Source organism: Gigantopelta aegis, chromosome 10 (assembly GCF_016097555.1).
Source record: "Gigantopelta aegis isolate Gae_Host chromosome 10, Gae_host_genome, whole genome shotgun sequence".
NCBI classification, from domain to species: domain Eukaryota; kingdom Metazoa; phylum Mollusca; class Gastropoda; order Neomphalida; family Peltospiridae; genus Gigantopelta; species Gigantopelta aegis.
The window spans coordinates 10,843,111-10,869,835 of NC_054708.1; the positions used below are offsets into that span (position 1 = coordinate 10,843,111).

The 26,725-nt window shown below is 36.5% G+C and overlaps 2 protein-coding genes across 3 annotated transcripts in view; one reads left to right on the top strand and one right to left on the bottom strand.

The window, feature by feature from the left end:
* Positions 1-2,006: 2,006 nt before the first annotated feature.
* On the bottom strand, positions 2,007-16,013 carry LOC121384619 (S-acyl fatty acid synthase thioesterase, medium chain-like). Its single transcript, XM_041515080.1, has 8 exons — positions 15,898-16,013; positions 10,457-10,606; positions 9,989-10,127; positions 8,669-8,768; positions 7,323-7,401; positions 5,133-5,226; positions 4,719-4,804; positions 2,007-4,034 (listed from the first exon to the last, which is right to left on the bottom strand). The coding sequence occupies exons 2-8, from the start codon at positions 10,575-10,577 to the stop codon at positions 3,895-3,897; spliced, it is 759 nt and encodes a 252-aa protein (XP_041371014.1). The 5' UTR covers positions 10,578-10,606; positions 15,898-16,013; the 3' UTR covers positions 2,007-3,894.
* Positions 16,014-18,601: 2,588 nt separating this feature from the next.
* LOC121383986 (exocyst complex component 6B-like) overlaps positions 18,602-26,725 on the top strand; it is a 32,402-nt gene continuing 24,278 nt past the window's right edge. For both annotated transcript variants that reach the window (XR_005959322.1, XM_041514120.1), the window contains exons 1-7: positions 18,602-18,732; positions 21,511-21,676; positions 22,617-22,755; positions 23,707-23,752; positions 24,146-24,350; positions 25,206-25,349; positions 25,858-25,926. Coding sequence is in view for 1 of the 2 variants with exons in the window: in XM_041514120.1 (XP_041370054.1) it covers positions 21,596-21,676; positions 22,617-22,755; positions 23,707-23,752; positions 24,146-24,350; positions 25,206-25,349; positions 25,858-25,926 (684 nt within the window). In the remaining variant the exon portion in view is untranslated. The remainder of the gene's footprint in view (positions 18,733-21,510; positions 21,677-22,616; positions 22,756-23,706; positions 23,753-24,145; positions 24,351-25,205; positions 25,350-25,857; positions 25,927-26,725) is intronic.

The window sequence follows — 26,725 nt, forward strand, 5'->3', positions numbered from 1 at the left end:
AACTTATAACGTGGCAATTTAAATTTTTGGTCAGGTTGTAAGCCATTATGGATTCAGGCAATAACAAAATATATTTGCATAAGCTATTGGATATGATAACTTAAACTGTGTACTCCAAAACTCCATAATTGAAATGAAATTTGCTCATTTTATAAATGAATTATTTTACATCCAAAACCATAATTCAAATAAAAATCTTGCCCCAAGTTATATAAAATGCTATAAATTGCAATTTATGTTATTCATTTTCTAGGCTTCTTTTGAAAATCGGCTACTGCACTAAATAAATCAACGTTCTCCAGTGAAAAAGTTAAAATAAAACGAACTTCAGTTACAGAGTTAATCTAAGGTAGATAACCACATGATTGTTGAAGCTAAGTACAGGTTATCTCCCTTTATAACTGATTAAAATCGCTTTCATCGATTTATTAAAGGCATACTGTCACAGATTTAAGGACCTTATTTCTCTAAAAATTGATAATAAATAAAAATTACATTAATTGTTGGAAACCAAATCTAGCTATCGCATCACCTTAACTGAACCATGATGGAGTGAAATCTATGTCATCCCTCTCAGTAATTTTAGTTTTTGAATTATGGACCATTGCCATAATTCAATTATTTTTACAAAATGTCATTAATAAATGGAGTATGGTGGTTATGAAGATGATTGAATAAAGTACATTTAGGGACAAATCAAATTATATTTGCTCAGGTCATACTTTGTTAGACCATTAAATAGGTCAGTGGTCTGTGACAATATGCCTTTAATACCTGCCTCGGTGGTGTCATGGTTAAGTCATCAGACATAAGGCTAGTAGGTACAGGGTTTGCATCCTGGTACTGGCTCAATGGATAGGTGTAAGACCACTACACCCTCTTCTCTCTTACTAACCACTAACAACAAACTCACTGTCCTGGACAAGACCACCCAGATAGCTGAGGTGTGTGCCCAGGACAGCGTTTTTGGACCTTAATTGGATAAAAGCACAAAAATAAGTTAAAATCAAATGAAATGATTTATTAATCATTGCCTATTGGATGTCAAACATTTGGTAATTTTAACATATAGTCAAAGAAAGGAAGCCCGCTACATTTCTCCATTAGTAGCAAGAGATCTTTTATATGCACCATTCTATAGACAAGATAGCACATACCACAACCTTTGATATGCCAGTCATGGTGCACTAGCTGGAGCGAGAAATAGTCCAATGGGACCACTGACGGGGATCGATCCTTCCAGTATGATCAAGATATATACTCATGTGGTAGAAATCTTGTTGAGGTGCTATGGATGGTGGGCTGGTCCATGTTTGTCCCATTCCAAACAGAACAGCACAAATTGCCTATTATTAAAGGATGTGGTATATGTTATGTTTGTGGGGAACCAAATACACAAAACACATTGTCAATCAATAGTTGGGAGGGAGGGGTACATGTCACAATAACTACAGCTACAGTTTACAAATTGCTGAAGTTACCAAATGTTAAGACTTCTAGTAACTGGTGTTTAAACAACCTGATGTTGATATCGTTGACAACAAATAATATGTCCAGTATGTAATACTAATAATAATAATGTGGATGAATATCATTTGCTTGTATGTCCATGTTATAGAGACCTTAGAGCCAAATATTTCAAAAAATGTTATTGTTCATGGCTTTCATTGAACAAACTTACTACATGTAATTTGCTATCAATAAAATCAAAATTGCAAACATTACACCTAGCTAACTTTATTTATTTTTCTATGCAGCGTCGTCAAGAATTAATATCATAATTCATGTTTCTTCCTCTAATTAAGTATTAATTATAGGTCACAAGTGTATTAATATTTTTATATAATATTTATCATATCCATGTTACCATTTGTTGCGCATTGTATATATATATATATCATGTTTCAGCCAATGGCCATGCCAGAGACTGGGTGTGGGAGAGACGTGCCTGAACCTTAATTGGATAGGCACGTTAATAGAGTTTACGCTGATCACAGCTGTGGCTAAATAAAATTGATTTGATTTGATTTGATATCAAAAAGAAATTGAGGGGAGTGATTAACTGCTTCTGTTAGATTATGGGGAACCATTTACAATATTGCCATGTTGATACCATATAAATAGACATACTAAGAGGAGTTATACATTGCTCTCCTTGAACTAGTCTCGGGGAGTGATAGAGAGCCAAAGTAATAGCTCCCTCTAAATGGTGAGGTCTGAACAACATACCACAGTGTTGGTAAATAAACATTATTTTGCTTTTATTAAACACAATTAGTTCCAGCCAATCAATATATATATATAAATATATGTATATATAAAAATAAACATTTCTAGCACACATAATAATGTAATAATTTATTTGGAGCATGTGCACCACAGTGTAACAATCCACTGGGTATATTTAATTAATCACCAGATTTATACCTTCATTTTTATACCAGGCACACTCATCATATGCCATCATATGCCACTTAATGACACACAATAGAAAATGTTTATGTTCCATCCAATTAGTTTTTAATGTAATGAATGAATGAATGAATGATTGAATGACTGAATGACTGAATGATTAAATGAACAAATGCATGAATGAACGAACAAACGAACGAACGAACGAACGAACGAACGAATGAATGGATGGATAACAACAACCCAGTATAATTCCAATCTGTGAATACTCTGTTGTTATAAATGTTTGGATTGGTCCAAATAATATCATGTGACTGAGAAAAGCAACATTCATAGCAGCATGAACATCCTTTTGCACTACTATCAGTAAATCTGAAACTACTAAATAGAATGTTTTAGCTGATTTCTTTAACGTTTCAAATTAACAAAATAACTGTCAGTGTTGAATCAGTAAATATGTGAGAAGTCTCCAAGTACCGACAGCTACTGACGGAATTTCCTGAAAAAACTATTTAATTGTATTTTATATTGATGCAATAGTTATAAAATTGGAATTATAAAAATTGAACGTGATTTTTTTTTTTCCTTTCATGCAAGTATGAAACACAGAACAATTTTACACACTTATGAATGAACAGCTTCACACTAACGTGCTACACTGCTAATACATTGTGTAAACCGGTTCTGATTTCATACTTACATGAATGTTAAAAATTATCACGTTCAATATTTATAAATGAATTAAACATCAACAATAGAGCATCATTGTAAATGAGAATTCAGTAAATTTTTAGCCTACCATAAAACATTTTCGTTGCTCTGTGATAAGCATCCATAGATGCAACTATAAATCAAGTTTCACTTACTTAGCACTTAAACAGATCTAAACGTGAAACTTTAATCCACCGTCGGAAAAGTAATACCTATATCTTGCCTACTTTGTGAAGGCAAGACAACAAATTACTGTAAAGAGAGACAGATAAATAGAGGAAAATTCCTTACCACTAAAACTACTAAAACACAATGTACAGAGCTGTGGCCTTAAAGGAGCAGACTCTAGTTTCAGCCCTTGAAAATGGACACTAAGTTTAATTAATCTACAAACGTGCCACACATCAGAATAAGGTTATAACAGAGAGAAGCTGAAATCTGTGATGTTTATAAACGGATAATTACTGTCTAAAAATAACTAGAGCTTGCTTCGATAACCACTACTTCTCAGACGAATGTGCGTTTTCAGAATTATGAAAAATGCATTTTGGATGACCAGAGCCACTTCAGGTGTACAAAAATGAATATTCTAAATAATAAAATGTAAGTACTTCTATTTTAAATTATAAAAAATGGCTTTAATAGTGAAAAAACATTGCAGTGTTTAAAAAGTAGGGTCTGTGACCGTAATGTGATGTGATCTGCATTTTGTGTAATCATTCTTCGTTGGGGAATCCATTCATTTTGAGCACAGCTAAGCAAAATGCTTTGTCAAAGAATTTCGTTTAGTTCACTCAGATCTAGACTGATTATTTTTTGCAATGTCTGAATGTTATTTATGTCTTTTAAATAAAAATGGCCACCAGGCAGCTTCTTCACCCTGAATGGTCCACTTGTTAGCTGCTTCCAGGCTGAAAAATGGAAACACGATTTTATAAAACACAAACCTAAATCTATCTGCATAAAATGAAAATATGGGAAATCATAGATACTAAAATGATAGCTTGTTAAGTAAAATATTTGCTTTGCTTGACATTACTAGCAAATTTTAACATGCGACAGCAAAATTGAAATATTTTATACCCTCTAATAGCTAAGGTCAGAGACATTGACAACTTAAATACAAGACTTGTGTACCAAATTTAAAAATAAAAATTCCAGTCTGAACTAAAAACATTGCTGTTATGACAAAATCCTAGATACACTGAGCAATCTCAGAACTGTGTCATCAAATAAAGTTTGTTTGTTTTGTTTAACGACACCACTAGAGCACATTGATTTATTAATCATCGGCTACTGGATGTCCAGCATTTGGTAATTCTGACTTAGAAAGGAAACCCGCTACATTTTTCCATTAGTAGCAAAGGATCTTTTATATGCACCATCCCACAGACAGGATAGCACATACCACACCTTTGATATACAAGATGTGGTGCACTGGAAAGAGAAATAGCCCCACCGACAGGGATCGATACTAGACCAACCGCACATCAAGCATTACCACTGGGCTACATCCTGCCCTATTCTTAGAACTATGCCATGAAATAAGCCACTTTGAAAAGTGTTGCCATAGTTACTGTGATGGATACCCTTACCATAAACATCATGTTCCTTGTCCTTGTCACCATCAAAGAAGCTGACATGACAAGACAGTGGCGGATCACCTTCAGGTAACTCATACCTAAAAACAATACAGGTTATAAAATTAGCTTTGATTTTAATTATATACTATCTTATCATAACATAAGTTGGCTTTGGGAGTTTGTATTTTCTCATCCCGAAACATTAAATTGTAAGATAAAATTATGTACCACAGTTAATACAAAATGCATTGTAAAGTTTGTTAAATACAAAAACAATGCCAGTGGCTGGAATGAGAACAAACCCAATGAGAAGACCGACAGGGATCGATCCTAGACCAACAGCGCATCAGGCATGTGCTTTACAACTTGGCTACGTCCTGCCCAACTACGTCCCCCCACATTTTAAAGATGCTGTAAGACACGTACGTAAACTGATCCAACAAAGAATAGTCGGTCCTCAGTGCAGGTAAATATGGTTTCATCATTTCCGGGTTTTCCAATATTTCAGGTGGAGTTCCGCCTAGAAAGAAAGACAACAATATGTGTATAAATTATTATTTAAGATATCAAATTAATACAGAAGAACCTAAAGGTAACACACCACCATTAATTACTTCATACAGTTCAATACAATTTCTATGTCAGGATATATTCTGTGAAAAATACAACACTATCGAGAGGGTCATGTGACTACTAATTTTAGGGAGTGCTCTTAACTGATAAGTACTATGTAAAACAATCAACATAAGTCGACCACAAACCTTTTTAGTTAACAGCCCTCATGCTTGAGCACTGCCTCGTGTTGCTGTTATACAAGTGGGACATTACCACTGCACAGTTGTTATCAGTTAACAGCCCTCATGCCTGAGCACTGCCTCGTGTTGCTGTTATACAAGTGGGACATTACCACTGCACAGTTGTTATCAGTTAACAGCCCTCATGCCTGAGCACTGCCTCGTGTTGCTGTTATACAAGTGGGACATTACCACTGCACAGTTGTTATCAGTTAACAGCCCTCATGCCTGAGCACTGCCTCGTGTTGCTGTTATACAAGTGGGACATTACCACTGCACAGTTGTTATCAGTTAACAGCCCTCATGCCTGAGCACTGCCTCGTGTTGCTGTTATACAAGTGGGACATTACCACTGCACAGTTGTTATCAGTTAACAGCCCTCATGCCTGACTGCACTGCCTCGTGTTGCTGTTATACAAGTGGGACATTACCACTGCACAGTTGTTATCAGTTAACAGCCCTCATGCCTGAGCACTGCCTCGTGTTGCTGTTATACAAGTGGGACATTACCACTGCACAGTTGTTATCAGTTAACAGCCCTCATGCCTGAGCACTGCCTCGTGTTGCTGTTATACAAGTGGGACATTACCACTGCACAGTTGTTATCAGTTAACAGCCCTCATGCCTGAGCACTGCCTCGTGTTGCTGTTATACAAGTGGGACATTACCACTGCACAGTTGTTATCAGTTAACAGCCCTGAGCACTGCCTCGTGTTGCTGTTATACAAGTGGGACATTACCACTGCACAGTTGTTATCAGTTAACAGCCCTCATGCCTGAGCACTGCCTCGTGTTGCTGTTATACAAGTGGGACATTACCACTGCACAGTTGTTATCAGTTAACAGCCCTGAGCACTGCCTCGTGTTGCTGTTATACAAGTGGGACATTACCACTGCACAGTTGTTATCAGTTTTTGGTTATTTAAATACTACAGAGGTCAACCAATGTGTAATCATCAAAGAAAGATTTCAAAAAGCATATCAGAATTTTGTAGTAATTTTTTAATGAAGAACCATTTCCTAAACCGGACTATATTAAGCTGCTACAACAAGTAACGACACAACGAATGGTGGTGTGTGGCCTTAACAAGAATAATATTGGAGATTATACTGATGCTGCAAATAATCTTTATTATTACCCATGTGGTTAAAACTATCTTCGTTCGTATCAAAGTGTAGAAAGTAAAGTGGAACGTATCACCTCAATGTACCCCCTATGATGTCAAACAAAACCAAGAAATCTTTATAACAAATATTCAGCCTCTGACCAAGGGCTAATATTTTATAAGTCAGCCAATACATGTTCATGATACTTTTTAGTGGTCTAGAGCGTGAAAGCTTTCAATACAATGGCTACTAGAAACTGGGCCAAATAAAAAGGTTAAAGGCATACTGTCACAGATTTAAAGACCATATTTCTAAAAAAATTGATAATAAATAAAAATTGTTGGAAACCAAATCTAGCTATCGCATAACCTTAATTGAACCAAGATGGAGTGAAATCCATGTCATCTCTCTCGGCAATTTTAGTTTTTGAATTATGTACCATTGCCATAATTCAATTATTTTTACAAAATGTCATTAATAAATGGAGTATGGTGGTTATGAAGATGGTTGAATAAAGTACATTTAGAGACAAATCAAATTATTTTTGTTCAGGTAATACTTTGTTAGACCATTAAATAGGTCAGTGGTCTGTGACAATATGCCTTTAACTCGACAATGGTAAAATATTCTAAATTATATAACGACTATAAATTAAAATTTCCAAACAAAATCCAACAAATGAGTAAGTGAATAAATAAATAAATATTTAGTTCACCTAATCTTCGCAAGAACTGTAAAAATTCTTCTTTTGTCATTTTGGAAACATCGGGTTGGTTCTGTTTTCTCATTGGTGACTGAAAAATATTGAAACATGTCACTACATGCTCAAACGATTGAGCCAAAGAACCACTTTTTTCATGCAGACGAGAAAGGTTCTCTGTTATTATAGTTAAAGGTTAACTTTATAATAACGCAGGGCTTCTAGATTATGGTAGCCCCACTCCCATGGCTAGTGGTATTCAATGTTGGGCTAGTAAATATGTACTATTGCCAATTTGCCATGCCCGACGGCTATTAAAAGTTTTTTGTCAAATGTTGCAGTTAAGTATATTGTGTTAATATGAATATCCTGCCTTCGACCCACCCACACACCCCTCAATGTTAGTGATTTAAAGCTCTATTTCATATCTGATTATTACCATTATTTAGTAAAAAATTATTAACTAAAAGTGAAGTAGGGCTAGTGAAGTTTTAATCATGGCTAGTAAAGTTTTAAAATCACTGATCCGATGCCTAGTGATTTTATAAAAATTCTAGAAGCCCTGAATAACGTAACATTAAAACCAGACCTAAAAAAAAAGCTTTACCAAGTTGTAGCCAAATATCACAATATGACATTACATATGTTTTCATTTCCAACAAAAGCTATTTCAATTTTATACAAATTATTGAAAATCAGAAACATTTAACCAAACTGCAGAACTTCATCCAGACATATCTGTAGAGATACATCTATGTAGTTCAGTATGGATGTCACATAGTTTTACAGTAAATTCAATTTGGTGAATATGATTTCAGTAATTTATGGATAAGAACAAGTGAAAAGCATATAGTGCTGCATGTGGTGTTATTGTGTTTGATATTTTACAAAACTATTGGGAAAAGGTGCATAATATTAAATAAAATGAATCACAAATAAACAAGCATTCTGATAATATTTCTGATAAGCAATACATGTTCCCTACCAGGCCCAACACGTTTTTATTTCTCCTAAGTTCAAGGACCACAAGTCTGTGAAAAATGATTAATCACCATCAAAGTGAAACTTGATCTTTAACAGTACATGATCAATCTACGGTAAACACAAAATTTCAGCTTACTATCTTGAGGAGTTGTCAAAGAAAATGTCTGGAAAACAAATTTTCGTATCTCCTAAGTTCAGTGGCCATAACTCTGTCAAAAATGGGTCTGCAACAGAACATGATAAACCTATACAAACATTTTCAGTTCAATATCTTGAAGCACTGTGAAAAAAGCATCCCAAAAACTACATGTATTATATGTGGGACCGGTAGGAGACTAGGCTATTATTTCATTTCAGTATAGTAACTTAGTAACTACCTGTGGTGCTGAGACTCCAGACACATAAAGGTGTTCTAGTTCTGAACCATATTTTTGTTTCATTGTGAGGGCTACTTCAAAAGCAAGCAGTGCGCCCAAGCTAAAGACAAAAAAAACAACAACAAGACAATTACATAACATACAACATATTCTTTAAGTAAACGATATGTAGGAATCTATAGATGAACACCCATAAAGAAAATCAAGCAATTGTTTATTATTTTGGTTCAATCATATTAAGCAAGTTAGACTTAGAAGTGTATATCTTGATCAGTGCAAATGAGCCATGCACATCCACCTTTTCAGTTAAAATATAATTAAAGACACTGATCCAAGTTTTTTATATGAAGAGTTCATTTCCAAAACATGATATATCCATTTACATCATATTGAAAAAACATTTATCACATGAAGCACAGATTTAAGATCCTGTTCAACAGGCACAGATTTAAGATCCTGTTCAACAGGCACAGATTTAAGATCCTGTTCAATAGGCACAGATTTAAGATCCTGTTCAAAAGGCACAGATCGCGTTTCAGTTGACACTTTGTTGTCATATTGCAGAGTTGTACCAACATAGTATTACTTCACAGCGAACTCCAAAATATGGAAGTTGGGCATATATCATATTTTCAAAATTAACTCTTAATATAAAAATACAGTTCTGTAATGATTAAATTATAATAAATGTTCTGTTACACTCATTACAATGTAACGCCAACGGGAGTTTGTTCATTTCTCGATGAACATCACAATTATCTTGTCAGGGAGGATATTAGTTTATATTGGTATTTTGTCTTATTGAGCATTATTGTTTATGACCAAAACAATCATTCACAATAAAATATGTATGTTTATCATTATTGTTAGTAAGTATATATTAAATTTAATTGTGATTCACACACTTTGCAGATAATTTTTGGGGGTTCATATGCTGATGGACGTAAAAGAAATAACACACAATCCTTAAATGAAATTAGTTTTAAATTCTTGTTTAAATTATCCAACCATCATTTTTCTGGTCATTCTGGTGTTTGTAGGAGCTCCAAATGCATTTTGTGTGAAACAAAGAACTTCAGAAGGTACATACCTCAAAGACTAGGGCCAGTGACTTTTAATAACAATAGTGAAACTAGATAACACATTTCATTTTAATGTTTCCAAACCAACAAAATTAAAACAAACATGCAATTGATCTGTTCAATATTTTTTAAAATAACAATAATAATAATAATAATAATAATAATAATAATAATACAAATTTACAACAAAAGCAATTTTATCAACATTCTTCATTTAAAGTGCAAAACTTGTACAAACCTATGACCCCAAAAGGCAAACGGTTTCCTCTTGCAGTATTCATGAATGGCAGCTGAAATTTCATCAACAAGACTTTGAACAGTGTAGTCGCAAGGTTCTTTGAATCGAGATTCCCGACCAGGTAGTGTGATACCAACAACTGCAAATTAAAAAATAAAGCTCTACAATAATTTTAGATGAAGCAAGACAAGTCTAACGGAAGATCAAGAGATCTCTGGATTTTACAGAAATTATCATTTCTGGTACCGGTAGCCATTTGGCAAAATTATGGAACCAAAAGTCTGACACCCATTATCATGAATTATGACAGAATCCACCATTACCATAATGATCAAACATCAGTGAATTAATTTCTGATATTTCAGCAGTTACATTTATAAATGTTAATCTATCTCATTTGTGAATGTTATCTATCTATCTATCAGTTTGTTTTCAATAAACTACCGGTACATGTACCAATGAGTTCACCTTCTACGTTCTCTGAGATCTTTTCTCCCCATGCTGAATAGAAGTTTGATCCTCCTCCAGCCCATGGAAAACAGAAGAGAGTGTACGAAGCATCTGGATGAGGAAAGCGACAATTCATCATCGTAATACTCACTGCATCAAAAGAAGTTGCTAAAAATATATTATATTAAAAATTGAAGTCAAAAGAAAAAAAAGCTAACGTATTTATATAAAAAGAGCTAAAAATTACTATCCTTGAACTGGTCCCCTTAAATGGTGAAATCTGAAATGTGTAGGTCAATTAAAGTTTGGGTTCTAATCGATAGATAGATAGATAGATAGATAGATAGATAGATAGATAGATAGATAGATAGATATATATATATATATATATATATATATATATATATATATATATATATATATATATATATATATATATATATGTATATATATATATATATATATGTATATATATATATATACAGGTAACAAAAAGTCTGCTTGGTGACCTCTGTTTTCTTATTGACTGTGTAAGCAAAACACTGAATCTACAATTCAACTTCTGGACATTTCAAGAATAGTGATAAATCAGGGCCATAGCTAGGATTTGAAGGGGGGGTGGGGGGGATAGCAGATGAATTCTTGGAAACGAAAGAGTATGGAAGACATTAGGGGATCCGTGGTCATGACCCCACCCCCATCTTGTTGGGAAATAATGTGAAAATTAGACACTCTGAAATACCTTTTAGCAGCAATTTCAGGGAGGTTACATATTTTAAACGTTGATATCAATAACCAGTAATTTTGTGGTTTGTTTGGGGGGGGGGGGGGAATAGTGGAGGTTTAGCTACAGCCCTGCACTACATCATTCAGTCTTCGCCACAAGCAAAATCAATGTGATCAATGTGATCAATGTGAGCTGAAGATGTCTCCTTCTTAAATGATGCCAGACAAACAATCACATGTTTTAAATTAAATTAATTTTAACATTTATTGCAAGGTGATCATTTTGCAGCTCTCCTAGTCCCAACGGACATAGAACGTGTTGACATAATGTGCGCCCTGCACTACAGCTATCCTAGTCCCAACGGACATAGAACGTGTTGACATAATATGCACCCTGCACTACAGCTCTCCTTATCCCAACGGACATAGAAAGTGTTGACATAATGTGCACCCTGCACTACAGCTCTCCTAGTCCCAACGGACATAGAACGTGTTGACATAATGTGCACCCTGCACTACAGCTCTCCTTGTCCCAACGGACATAGAACGTGTTGACATAATGTGCACCCTGCACTACAGCTCTCCTTGTCCCAACGGACATAGAACGTGTTGACATAATGTGTGCCCTGCACTACAGCTCTCCTAATCCCAACGGACAAAGAACGTGTTGACATAATGTGCGCCCTGCACTACAGCTCTCCTAGTCCCAACGGACATAGAACGTGTTGACATAATGTGCGCCCTGCACTACAGCTCTCCTAATCCCAACGGACAAAGAACGTGTTGACATAATGTGCGCCCTGCACTACAGCTCTCCTAGTCCCAACGGACATAGAACGTGTTGACATAATGTGTGCCCTGCACTACAGCTCTCCTAGTCCCAACGGACAAAGAACGTGTTGACATAATGTGCGCCCTGCACTACAGCTCTCCTAGTCCCAATGGACAAAGAACGTGTTGACATGTGTACCCTGCACTACAGCTCTCCTAGTCCCAACGGACAAAGAACGTGTTGACATGTGCGCCCTGCACTACAGCTCTCCTAGTCCCAATGGACAGAACATGTTGACATAATGTGCGCCCTGCACTACAGCTCTCCTAGTCCCAACGGACATAGAACGTGTTGACATGTGTGCCCTGCACTACAGCTCTCCTAGTCCCAACGGACAAAGAACGTGTTGACATGTGTGCCCTGCACTACAGCTCTCCTAGTCCCAACAGACATAGAATATGTTGACATAATGTGCACCCTGCACTACAGCTCTCCTAGTCCCAACGGACAAAGAACGTGTTGACATGTGCGCCCTGCACTACAGCTCTCCTAGTCCCAACGGACAGAACATGTTGACATAATGTGCGCCCTGCACTACAGCTCTCCTAGTCCCAACGGACATAGAACGTGTTGACATAATGTGCGCCCTGCACTACAGCTCTCCTAGTCCCAATGGACAAAAAACGTGTTGACATGTGCACCCTGCACTACAGCTCTCCTAGTCCCAACGGACATAGAACGTGTTGACATAATGTGTGCCCTGCACTACAGCTCTCCTAGTCCCAACGGACAAAGAACGTGTTGACATAATGTGCACCCTGCACTACAGCTCTCCTAGTCCCAACAGACAAAGAACGTGTTGACATGTGTGCCCTGCACTACAGCTCTCCTAGTCCCAACGGACATAGAACGTGTTGACATAATGTGCACCCTGCACTACAGCTCTCCTTGTCCCAACGGACATAGAACGTGTTGACATAATGTGCACCCTGCACTACAGCTCTCCTTGTCCCAACGGACATAGAACGTGTTGACATAATGTGTGCCCTGCACTACAGCTCTCCTAATCCCAACGGACAAAGAACGTGTTGACATAATGTGCGCCCTGCACTACAGCTCTCCTAGTCCCAACGGACATAGAACGTGTTGACATAATGTGTGCCCTGCACTACAGCTCTCCTAGTCCCAACGGACAAAGAACGTGTTGACATAATGTGCGCCCTGCACTACAGCTCTCCTAGTCCCAACGGACAAAGAACGTGTTGACATGTGTACCCTGCACTACAGCTCTCCTAGTCCCAACAGACATAGAATATGTTGACATAATGTGCACCCTGCACTACAGCTCTCCTAGTCCCAACGGACAAAGAACGTGTTGACATGTGCGCCCTGCACTACAGCTCTCCTAGTCCCAATGGACAGAACATGTTGACATAATGTGCGCCCTGCACTACAGCTCTCCTAGTCCCAACGGACATAGAACGTGTTGACATGTGTGCCCTGCACTACAGCTCTCCTAGTCCCAACGGACAAAGAACGTGTTGACATGTGTGCCCTGCACTACAGCTCTCCTAGTCCCAACAGACATAGAATATGTTGACATAATGTGCACCCTGCACTACAGCTCTCCTAGTCCCAACGGACAAAGAACGTGTTGACATGTGCGCCCTGCACTACAGCTCTCCTAGTCCCAACGGACAGAACGTGTTGACATAATGTGCGCCCTGCACTACAGCTCTCCTAGTCCCAACGGACATAGAACGTGTTGACATAATGTGCGCCCTGCACTACAGCTCTCCTAGTCCCAATGGACAAAAAACGTGTTGACATGTGCACCCTGCACTACAGCTCTCCTAGTCCCAACGGACATAGAACGTGTTGACATAATGTGTGCCCTGCACTACAGCTCTCCTAGTCCCAACGGACAAAGAACGTGTTGACATAATGTGCGCCCTGCACTACAGCTCTCCTAGTCCCAACAGACAAAGAACGTGTTGACATGTGTGCCCTGCACTACAGCTCTCCTAGTCCCAACGGACATAGAACGTGTTGACATAATGTGCGCCCTGCACTAGAGCTCTCCTAGTCCCAACGGACATAGAACGTGTTGACATAATGTGCGCCCTGCACTACAGCTCTCCTAGTCCCAACGGACATAGAACGTGTTGACATAATGTGCGCCCTGCACTACAGCTCACCTAGTCCCAACGGACATAGAACGTGTTGACATAATGTGCGCCCTGCACTATAGCTCTCCTAGTCCCAACGGACATAGAACGTGTTGACATAATGTGCGCCCTGCACTACAGCTTTCCTAGTCCCAACGGACATAGAATGTGTTGACATAATGTGTGCCCTGCACTACAGCTCTCCTAAAAACCTTCCAGGCAAGTGTTGAATGGAGCAGGAATGATCACTCACCTTTCCAAGAAAAGATAATCATTACTATTTTATCGCAATCTTTGATAAACACTACCCAATGTTTCAAGTAGGTACATAGTAATAGCTGGATGTAAACAGACAATATCTGCGCTTTTCCAAATTGTGAAACAGTATGTTAATACAAATGTATTATATTACACCCATAGCATGACTTGTTTATCAGTGGGGGGGGGGGGGGGGAGTGTCTCCAAGTGTTACGTAATATTTTGGGAGGTTAGCATTATGGAGCATTACAGGGGAGATGTAGGGCATCTAATTTTGTAAAAAACAGCATTACGTAATATTTGAACAGCCCCTTAGAGAGGTTTAAAGTTTGTTTTGTTTGACGACATCACTAGTGCACATTGATTAATTAATCATCAGCTGTTGGATGTCAAACATTTGGTAATTCTGACTCGTAGTCATCAGAGCAAACCTGCTACATTTTTCCATTAGTAGCAAAGGTGCAAAGTTGTGGTGCACTGGATGGAATGGGGAAAAAATAACCCAGTCCGTTGAATGGATTCACTGAGGTGGTTTGGTCCTATGATATAAGCACCTCAGGTGAATGCTCAACCGAGCTAAATCCTGCCCCATCCTTAGAGAAGTAACCCTCTACATTTTTCCATGTTATACAATGTATGTATGCACCATCCCAGGATAGTACATACCACAGTCTTTGATACATCAGTCATTATGCACTTGCTCGAATGAGACGGACGGGGTGGGAAAAAAGTATAAACTTAATGTGCGCCCTACGCTAGGATGGGGATCGATCCTAGACCAGCGCTTGGCCACTGAGAAAGAAAAAAAAAATGTTTTATTTAACGACACACTCAACACATTTTATTTACGGTTATATGGCATCAGACATATGTTTAAGGACCATACATATTTTGAGAGGAAACCCGCTGTCGCCACTACATGGGCTACTCTTTCCGATTAGCAGCAAGGGATCTTTTATTTGCGCTTCCCACAGGCAGGAGAGCACAAACCATGGCCTTTGTTGAACCAGTTATGGTAAAGTAAAGTTTGTTTTATTTAACGACGCCACTAGAGCACATTGATTTTTTATCTTATCATCGGCTATTGGACGTCAAACATATGGTAATTTTGACACTGTTTTGAAGAGGAAACCCGCTGTTGCCACATAGGCTACTCTTTTTTCGACAGGCAGCAAGGGATCTTTTATTTGCGCTTCCCACAGGCAGGATAGCACAAACCATGGCCTTTGTTGAACCAGTTATGGATCACTGGTCGGTGCAAGTGGTTTACACCTACCCATTGAGCCTTGCGGAGCACTCACTCAGGGTTTGGAGTCGGTATCTGGATTAAAAATCCCATGCCTCGACTGGGATCCGAACCCAGTACCTACCAGCCTGTAGACTGGTTGCCTAACCACGACCCCAGCGAGGCCGGTTTGACCACTGAAATACGTCCCGCCCCTCAGTTACAAACTATATTATTCACTAGCAACTAAGTTGCCAACACTAACTGTCCGAGTGAAATAAAAGCAAAAACATCATAGAGATACTCTAACCATTTGTGTTTCCTACTGGCCTTGACAGAATCGTAGTCAAGATAAAAAGACAAGTTCCGCTAGTTTCGCTTTGACCTGGAAGTAAAAATTAACTTGGTCTAAGGGACGTTACTCTAGTCTATGTACACAAAGTTTGGATAAATGGTTATGTATACGATAGTCGTGTTAAATGTAGAAGCAATATACATGGACGCAAAGGCTAACATGTAGGTGCTTCTCAAACCAGTTGTTGAATTATGAAACAAGACTGTTTACAAACTTACACATGACTGCCATTCACCATTTGTAATTTTGTTGTCATTAGCTGAAGGTATAACATGAACATCAGTTTTCACTGTCTGTAAAATTAGTTTGTAACATGAACAGTACGTATTATAAATGAGTTGTGCCACGTATTGTGGTCCATTAATACACGAACAATACCATTTTATTTTTTTTAAATCAAAGGAGCATACGCTTAGTAATGTATACACAGGCGCGTGCGCAGGGGGGGGTGTTGGGGTCGACCCCCCCCCCCCCCCCCGCTCAAGGCGAAAAACAATTCATATCCCGATTTTTAATGTAATTTCTTTCCAAAAAAATGTGGTCAGAAAGCAGCTCGGCTAGCCAGCAGAATAGCCCTAGAAGGGGTCAATTTTTCTAAATTTTTGGGGGGAGCCCCCCCCCCCGACCACCCGCCACAGGCTTCGCCAGACACCTCGACCCCCCCCCCCCTGCAAAATTTCCTGCGCACGCCCCTGATACATGTACAGAATTATGTAACATGATCCGTGTTCTTAGCAATTTGTAAGTTGTATATGTATTGTATACTAATATCAATACGGTGCCTATGTTGTCTGGTACTCTATTTTCGATCGGGCGAAACCCTCCCCCTCAACCCACCCACCCCCCCCAAAAAAAAAAAAAAAAAAACATATGACTTAAATTGACAACAGGGAGACTTGAATTTTTAATCCCCCCAAAAAGAGGTTATCTTAAAGGTAGGGTCAACTCAAACAAGAGCCTTATGTGTTGGAAAGATGCATACCCAGAGCACCAACACATACTGACACTTTAACAAATGAAAAACGCGTAATTTTAGAGTTAATAAAAAAAAAACATGATTGTTCCTGCCAACTGGGGGGGCAGCCATTTTGTTTCGTTTTATTGACGTCCGGTGGTATAGCTTGGGGCGAAGTGGCGTCAGCTCCGTCCATCTTCTCTATGTACAGTGTAAACAAACGCTCTAATTTACGACAAACGCTGTAATATAAATGACTTGATAGTATAATTAACTATTTAGCTAAATATATTTCAGGTTACATCAATAGAACGAAATGGAGTTATAGTATTTTTCTTGTCTTAAAAATCCAAAGAAAAAATGCATACTATTAGATCTGTTGGTAGGGCACATTCGAGCAAAAACGACCACTTACGATACCCAAGTGATACTTTTCTTTTCTTTGGGACAACGTTATTGGTCAGTTTTGTGATTTTAGATGGGAATGTCTACTTAATCAAGGGTTTTACAGAACTACTTACAATAATAAAGCAGGGCGGTTGGTAATGTCCATTGCGATTTGAGGTGTATCCGTGCTGTTATCACACAATACCCTGTGATCTTCATAAAAGAGGCACGTCTTTTAAGTGTGTCTAGACACAGTGTCTGGGGACCGTCTAAATATACACCTGCCAATCAGGAACCACAGGTACAGGCCACAGAAAGAAAAGACCAATTAACCAAGAAAACACTGTGCTTATTGTTTCAATACGTGGGTTAATTTATGTACGAAACATAATACAGTTATTTCAACACTTTGACAATGATGGTTTATTTTGTATTGAAAAATAATATATAATTGGTGCTGGCTTACTAGGATGGATATTATTACAGAACATTGCAATGCATCCGCAAAAATCAGGTACGTTTTGTTTCTTCACTTCGAAGACTAATTCCTGACGTGACACGTTAGGTATTACGTAACCACCAGCTCGCCAGAGGGCGTATTCACTGGGATGGTACAAAATGGCCATCACATTTAACTGTTTTATTAATTAACTATATGATTATACTAGTTGATATTAAGCAATAATGTGCATTATATATCGTTGAATATGCATACCAGGTCAAATGCCTTAATTGTCCCCTCCTTTAAGGATGCTGACACGTTTACAGTTCTCTGAATTTAATTACATTTGGTCTAATAACATATATGACTTTAGTAATCTTTTTCGTTCCTTGTTGAATTTAATACAAATAAAAATATAATGAAACTCATCTCCGATATCACCTATATTACATAATGTACATGTTCTATCTTCTTTTGGAACATTGGACCACCTGCCCTTTTCAATTGGTAAGACATGATTAGATATACGAAATTGGAGAAAGTAGTATAATTTTTCCTGTTAAGTATAATAAAGTAACTTTCAAATTCTTTATTTTTTCTTTAAAAAGCAGGTATGTAGAACATTTCCCTGATTCAGTAACTTTTGTGCCAGTTCTGAGTATGTTTGTCTATATATATCTTTGATCAATATTTCTCTCTTTTGACACAAGTTAAATACCCAACCACCGTGTATATAGCCATGCTATGCTTCGTCGACCGCTACTCGGTCTGAGCCTTTCGTCTGAAAACCAGTCATAATTCAGTATTTAATGTGCGCATGCGTTCAAAATGGGATGATGGCGGAAGCTACACCCCATAAGACGTTTGAATCTCAAGCTACTTGGAAATCATTGAACTTAAAAGTGGAAAGTGTTCAGACTTTGCATCAGGAAGCAGTCACTGCCCAACATGATCACTTAATTACCGAAATAGAAACCTCAGAAGGCCCATTAGCTACCACATTAAGGTAGAGAACCTGTCCATTAGATCATCTAATGATTCTTATAAAAATCACTTCCTGAAATTACGAACGCTGGACTTTGTTTTATGATAACAGGTCGTTTCAGTCTTATTCCCGTTCGCCCCAAGTCGTTTCGCCCCCATGGCCGGGTCGGTTTGCCCCGTTAAAGAAAAGTTGGATGGAATACCAATTTATCGCCATCACTAATTAAACAATTTTCTAAAACGGCAATTGATATCCATGAACCACCAGTCTTGAACACATCTCCCAAGAATTTTGCAGGATGTGCATGAACCATCGGGGAATGTGAGAACTGTCAAGTGATTAAATTGGTTGATATATTGACAACTTACGTAGGATGGGGTAATACACGATCAATATGGCACATTTATGGGGTTGTTTGGTACAGGAGGTTATGCCTACGGCTAGTTCACCAAGTCTGACCAAGGTAAACATCTACGGTCGTTTTTTAACATTTTGACATTTATTGGACCTCCGATGTTTACAATTTTAATAGCAAAAACAAGCTTGCATTTTCTGCCCAGATTCCAGGTAGAATCATATAGAATCATGGAATTAATTATTTCGTGGGGAAATATGAGATGTACCAATAAATATACACTTACTGTATAAAGAAAAATTGTTTTATGCATAAATAGACAGTTTGTCCAAATAGTAATCCTGCATTAATCCAATTTTCAGTTACGAACAAAATCTCAAATATTCCCGCCAGCCATTATAAGCACATTAAAAATGTTATTGAAAACTGTTGACGGAATTGGATTACTTTTACAATTATTCATTTCAGGTTCATGAGTGTCTTCCACAATATACGATATTTAATGGAATATCACGTTTAATAACAACAATAATAATATAAAATAAATAATAATAAATAAACTAATTAATTAATATTTTTAAAAAATCAGTTAATAAATTAATAATAATAATAACTGAATAATATCATAAAATTAATTAATACTTAATTGATAAAATAATAATATAATAATAAATTACTGAATAATATTAGTAATTATAAATAAATTATTGATTTAATAATAATAAATAATTTTATTATTAACTAAATAAAAACGTGCTTTTTCATTTATAAATGTTTCCTTTACACACACACCTTTTCCCAGAACTTGCTATAAAAGATTAATAGAAAGATTATGAAAGATTAATGAAACTATTATAATCAAAGATTTTTTAGGTTGTGGGTTTGGGGTTGTGCAGGTTAATTAAAAAATATTTATAATAATATTTTTTTTTTAAACTGAATAAAAACCTTAAAATAAGTTCTAATAATCAGTAATTATAACCAAAAAAAATTAAAACAAAAAAGAGCAAAAATTAATAATAAATAAATAAATAAAACCCTTAAACCCTTCAGTTCCGAAATATTTCTTTTTATTGGCTGTACGTAAAATGTTTGATACGAATAATTGTCATTCAGCCATATGTTCATTCCGCATTTTCGATGTGCCAGGATAAAAATAACTTTTAAATGTGAAAATGTGTCATCTTCAAACATGTAATCCTGGAAAGGTTACCAAAGGTATTGTAATTAATATTTTAGTCTAAAATTTATTAAAATATGTTGTTGTATGTGTTGAGGCTCTTAAATAAAGCACATATGCCAGATTTTATTAAATTGTGATTGCAAATGGAAACTTCGATCCAATGGATAAACATTGCGGCACAGCAATAAACATCACAATAATAAATATCATGCTGGAGATGTTTATCTTGATGAACTAGCCTACGGCCTCCCAACCCTGAAGGTATCGTATCAATAGTCATGCAAATCACTTTTTTTTTCTAAAGCGTGCGAACCAGTGACATAATTTATCAAATGAAAAAAAGAAGACTTCCTGGTTGGTTAACAAAATATGTCTTACATCATTAGTTTTTTCATCGGTGTGAAGTCACTTTTCTCTAATACCAATATAAGGTTCCAGAGACACATTTTACTTAGAACTCCAAAAGATTGGTTCTGTTTAAAAACTTGCTTTGGCAAATTAAATCGACAGTAAATATTAATAACAAATATATACAGCAATACTGGTGACCTGACCAAGCGTTGTTATTTTATCTTTATGGTTTGTTTGCTATGTTAATGTCAAATTAGCTGTCACCAAATGACCATCCGTGTTAAATCATTATTACTATGATTCACTTTTCAGAGGTATAGTTAGTTTAATATCTGGTGAGCAATTCAGGCCCCATGGCCTCTTGGTTTTCATAAGCCTAGAAAAAAATATTAGCATTAAGTTTATAAAGTTCAAAGAAACTATTACAGCATTTGTCACATACTGCATAAAAAATATTGCATTGGATATGTCACACTTATTGTGTACGAAGCAAACATTATGGTGCAGAAATTGTCTGTAGTTGACCGTAATACTGAACAGGATATTCTTAATGCTTAAATCATTTCAGTAAATTTTTATTATTTTAGATTGAATGAATTTTTAAAAATGTAGTTTAAAGAGGTATTTTGTTGGCAGTATGAAAAAAATGCCTTTTTTTTCTACATTTCTTTCTTTTTCCTTTTTTTTTTAATATTTAAAGAAAATCTATTAAGATTGATAAAAGAGCATTCTGGCATCATCATTTTGGTTATTATTTAGTTTTCATGTAAAATAAGGGTGGATATATATTTTTAAGGATCATTCATGCGGCACTGATTGAAATGACTAGTAACCAAGTGGGTCCACCACTGGCAATTGGTCATATTACAAAAAATACTGCAAAAGTTTCATTTTCTCAATTTTTTTCCAGAGCTGTTTATGATGGAGATGAGTTGGAGAAGTTTCAGCAGAGGCTGGCGAGTCGGATCAAGAGCCATGACAAAGAGATTGAGCGTATGTGTAACTACCACTACCAGGGCTTCATCGACTCCATCCGTGAACTGCAGCAAGTGAGCGGGGATGCTGCTGCACTTAAGGTGAGATCAACACTGTTTAAGAAAAGGACATTTTGTAAGCATCTACCGTATATTGCTGTGTATTAGCCGACTTTTGAAGTCTAGAAATACTTTACAAAAGAAGACAATCGGTTGATACACAGAGGCAACAAATTGGTTCATAAAATTTCAATCGAAAACACTCCCGACTGGGACTTATAAATTTTGATCAGACCCTTACAGCCTTTCACATCTTATGTAACAATAATCTGTGCACAGTGTAAATAAAACACCCCATCATGCAGTATTGTGTACTTTTTAGTTCTTCAGGGCATTAGTAATTTCAGTGGTTAAAACATGTTCTTTCCAACTGTCCTCCATCTTTGTTTGATACAACTAGTCTTTCATATGATATAGCAAATTTAAGATAAAAAACTCTTTATTCTTCAAAAAAGTATTATATTTCTAATATTATTGTTTTGTTGGGAGGGTGTATTAAACTGTAAAGCTCCATAAATAAATTCGGCTCATTATTAACTGCAGATGTCTTTTTTTTTTTTAAATGCCATAGGCAGGCTCAAAATTGCTGTCGGTGGATTGTTTGACCCACAGCAATTCTTTAAAAAAATTGCGGTTGGAGACAAATTCTTACGTTCGAGCCCTGAAATTAATCATACGGTGGGTATTAATCACAGTCATGGGGAAACATAGACAAACTTGTCATAGAAATAATGGACACGAGCCATATTTTACACAGTGTAACCCCTATAAAACCGGACAGCCACGTGAACAAATAAAAAGAGGTTCAATTCTGTACTGATATTTAAAAAGGGACAATTTTGAAGGAAATTCCTGTTTACAGATCTTTCGGTTTTGAGGGGTTTCACTGAAATGATGTTTTGAAAAGCCCAAGTTAAATTTTTGGTAATTGTACATAGAATTAGATTTCACAAGTAAGATTTTAATTTTTGTTTTTGTTCAGGATGAAATCAGTGGTGTTGATTCTGAACTGCAGGGATCCTGTAGTCCTTTGCTGGCCAAAGGAGATCAGCTTGTTAAGAGTCGAAAGATTCAGAAAAATATCACTGCTGCAATTGAGAATTTGTCACTGTGTCTACCAGGTAAAACATTCTATATCATTCCAAAGTATTGGCTGATTTTCTGTGGTTTGTATTAACAGAAAATTTCAAGAGGTAATATGCAAAGGAAAAAAATTAAAAGGAGGAAAAATTGCTTTTCATAAATCAGTCAAATAATTTTTGTAGCAAACGTCAAATTTATCATTCAGACCTGTGTTTAAAATGCATTCATAATTATTAGGGGGCGAGACGTAGGCCAGTGGTAAAGTGCTCGCGTGATGCGTGGTCAGTTTGGGATCGATCCCTGTCAGTGAGCCCATTGCGTTATTTCTCACTCCAGCCAGTGCACCACGACTGGTATATCAAAGGCTGTGGTATGTGCTATCATGTCTATGAGATGGTGCATATAAAAGATCTGTTGCTGCTTATCAAAAAGAGTAGCGCATGAAGTGGCAACAGCGAGTTTCCTCCTTCAATATCTGTGTGGTCCTTAACCATATGTCCGATGCCATATAACCGTAAATGTGTTGAGTGCGTCCTTAAATAAACCATTTCCTTCAATAATTATCAGATGAAAAAAATGTGACAGTGTTTCAGTGATGAAAACATTTTGGAGAGGTTTAGAATACACTAAAATAGGAAGTATGGATTATTCTTCATAATGGCAGAGAAAAACACGTTTTTAATTTTAATGAATAAAGTAGCTGTTGTTTTTTTGACATGGACTTAAGCAAAAAATTCCTGTTCATTTATTACACAAGGTATGTATTTAATGGTAACAACCAAATAATTGTTTTCAAAAAATTATTTTTGGGTATTCATAAACATTGTGAAACAATTTGCACTATTATGTTGAAGTCATCATCTTTTTTGTAAACTAGTTTATTTAGAATAATTTTATTTGGTGTATAGGAAATGTATACAAGATAAGATACAGCAGTTGTAGATGTAGTCCAAGGACTGTAGTACATGTTCATGTTCGTTTTGTTTTAGTTTTGGAGATGTATGGCAAACTGCAAGAACAGATGAAAAGTAAAAGGTAAATGCACTTTATTCTGAAGGGGGTGGTAACCTAAATTGAATATTAACACTTTTGGGACATGTAGAATATATTAAATATTTATGTTTAATTGATATATATGTCTTACATTTAGATTATCCATTTCCATATATGTTTCTGGTCATCCTAGTGTTTCAAATACCATGAAATGGATTTTTATTATTTTTAAGAACACAAATATCTCAGAGTAGTAACAGGTATTTTTTATGGGTATTTCCCTGTTTTGAAATTGCAGACTCTAGTTACATTTTATTATGACTTTATTCAAGTGTGTAATAGGTTGATAGAGTAACCAGACTTAGTGTCCATTTCCATGGGTTGAAATGTGAGTCTTCGACTTTAAGCAAAGATTCCGTTACTTCATTTTTGTAGATATTATCCTGCCTTGAAGACACTTGAACAGTTGGAGCACACCTACCTGCCGAGGGTTATGAGTCACTGGTTCTCGGAGACCATGTGCGAAGCTATCCCCAAGTTGAGGGAGCAGATTAAAGAAGCTTCCATGACTGAACTGAAGGACTTTCTGGAAAGTATTCGCAAGCACTCTACTAAGATTGGAGAGCTGGCCATGAAACATGTAAGATTTATTTTTATATGAAGAATAATCAGTGTGTTACAAGATATTATTATCCGGAGTAAAATGTATTTTCTCTTGTGAGATTTTGTGAGTCATAAAGGAAAGGAAGGAAATGTTTTATTTAATGACGCACTCAACACATTTTATTTACGGTTATATGGCATCAGACATATGGTTAAGAACAACACAGATATTGAGAGAGAAAACCTGCTGTCACCACTTCAAGGGCTACTCTTTTTCGACTAGCAGCAAGGGATCTTTTATATGCACCATCCCACAGACAGAATAGTACATACCACGGCCTTTGTTACACAGTTGTGGAGCACTGGCTGGAACAAGAAATATCCCAATGGGTCCACCAACGGGGATTGATCCTAGATCCTAGATCGACTGTACATGTGGCGTGCGCTTTACCACTGGGCTATGTCCCACCACTATTGTGAGTCATAAATGCATACTATTCAAGAGAGACGGTTGATAATAAAGGGGTCACGTTTATTATGCTATTTATATCCTAGAAATTCTGCAAACCATTCTACTCACTATTCTCAGGATTGCTTTAACTTGTGTGTTATTCCTTTTGACAAACAATTCTTCAAAATGTTTATTTCTTCTGTTATAAAAAATTAAAATAACATTTTATTGTACAGTTACCACCCAGTGGTGATGTACAGTATACCAGTGAGTGTTTTTTTCAGTGAAAACATATTTTACCCAAATGTTTGAAGTTACTGCTGTGCTAATAAAAAGGAAAGATTCATGAACTTGGCTATAAATCCTTTGACATGACATAGAGTAGGAAAGGGTCATTAAGTTTGGATTTAATTTTTACTAATAAAAAATTTCATTTTAAAGGCAGCAGAACAGAACAACCTAGACCCAGCGATTGTTGTGCAGAAAACGAAGAAGCGGAGAGCCCCTCCTCCACCAAATCCATTTACTGGAGAGGTGGAGAGAGTCCCTGAAATTTTTAGAGATGATTCGTTCGAGGGCGAAGAGGTAAAACACTTTATGTGATCTAAACAAGTGGGGGTGTAACCCAGTAAATAAGTGTTTACTTCAGGAGTAGTAGATCGTAGGACTGATCCCGGTTAAAATTCGCTCTGGATGGGAGCCGTTACTGAGATGCAAATCTAGTACCTATTAGGCTAAGTCACATGACTAGCCATTACATCACTGAGGCCGGTTTTATTGGGGTTTTTGCCTGCAGTATTTTATATGATGTTTTCTTGACAAGTTAGCGATCAAAATTACTACCTTTCTTAATGCGTGTAATATTTAGTGGACAATAGTTTTATGAAATGAAATGAGCTTACATGTATACAAAAGGTACACCAGATAATAAACTAAAATAATTGAGTTCAGTTTAGATATATATTTTAACATGTTTTTATGTTGTGAATGGGTCGGGGGAGTTTCTTTTAAAGTGTTGTTTGTTTGGGGTTTTGGGGGTTTTTCTTTTTTTTTAAATTTAATTTAATAACAATTTAGCTGGTTTCTTTTACAGGAATTGAGTGCTCAAGACATGGTAGATTTTTCTCCTGTGTACCGGTGTTTGCACATATATTCTGTTTTGGTGAGTCGTTAGTACAGTAATTAAATAAATACATTTTTAAATTATTTGTGAGGTTCTCATTTGGATTTTTTTCTCTTACAATTTAATAGATTTGTGAAATTTTTATATTGACCTTAGAGAAACAAATTATATATGTTTAAGCTTACCTTAGAGTTAAATTATTGTTTTTTATAACCCTGCCCATGGCCAAATTAGACATCTGCTTATTTTTATCTAAAATGAGTACAATATTTAGTATTTGGCTAATAAAATTTTGTTTAAATTAGATACTTTTTAATAATGTTCAAGGAAATATTCTATGTATCAGAAATTGCTATTTGTATTTGTTAAAGTGCTGTGCCAGACCATACACTAAAATTTCAAATTCCACAATTAAATGCTTTCTTAATTCATTGCAATAATATTTTACACCGATATGTAAATCAATAATTACGAAAATGCGCCATAAAAGTATTAAAACATCACTCCCGTAGAACACTGCTGGAAACGACCGAGTAAAATTCTCGGTAAAAACATTTGCCTGTAAATAGCCATGACGTCACGAAGGGAACGTGCTTCACAGAAACCTACCACGAGATGACTTCCAGCGCAAGCGAAAGTGGGACCGACAGCGACTGCCAAGCTCATTGATCATGCGATTCTTCTTTCGATGATGAATAGTGTAGTAATGACGACTGGACTAATATCTGTGCGACACAATAAAGCCTTAGACATTTTTAACTTCAAAACATCAATGAAAGCCTGGATTAAAACACTATATAGTAACTCGGTATCTAGAGTAATTCAGAATGGATTTCTT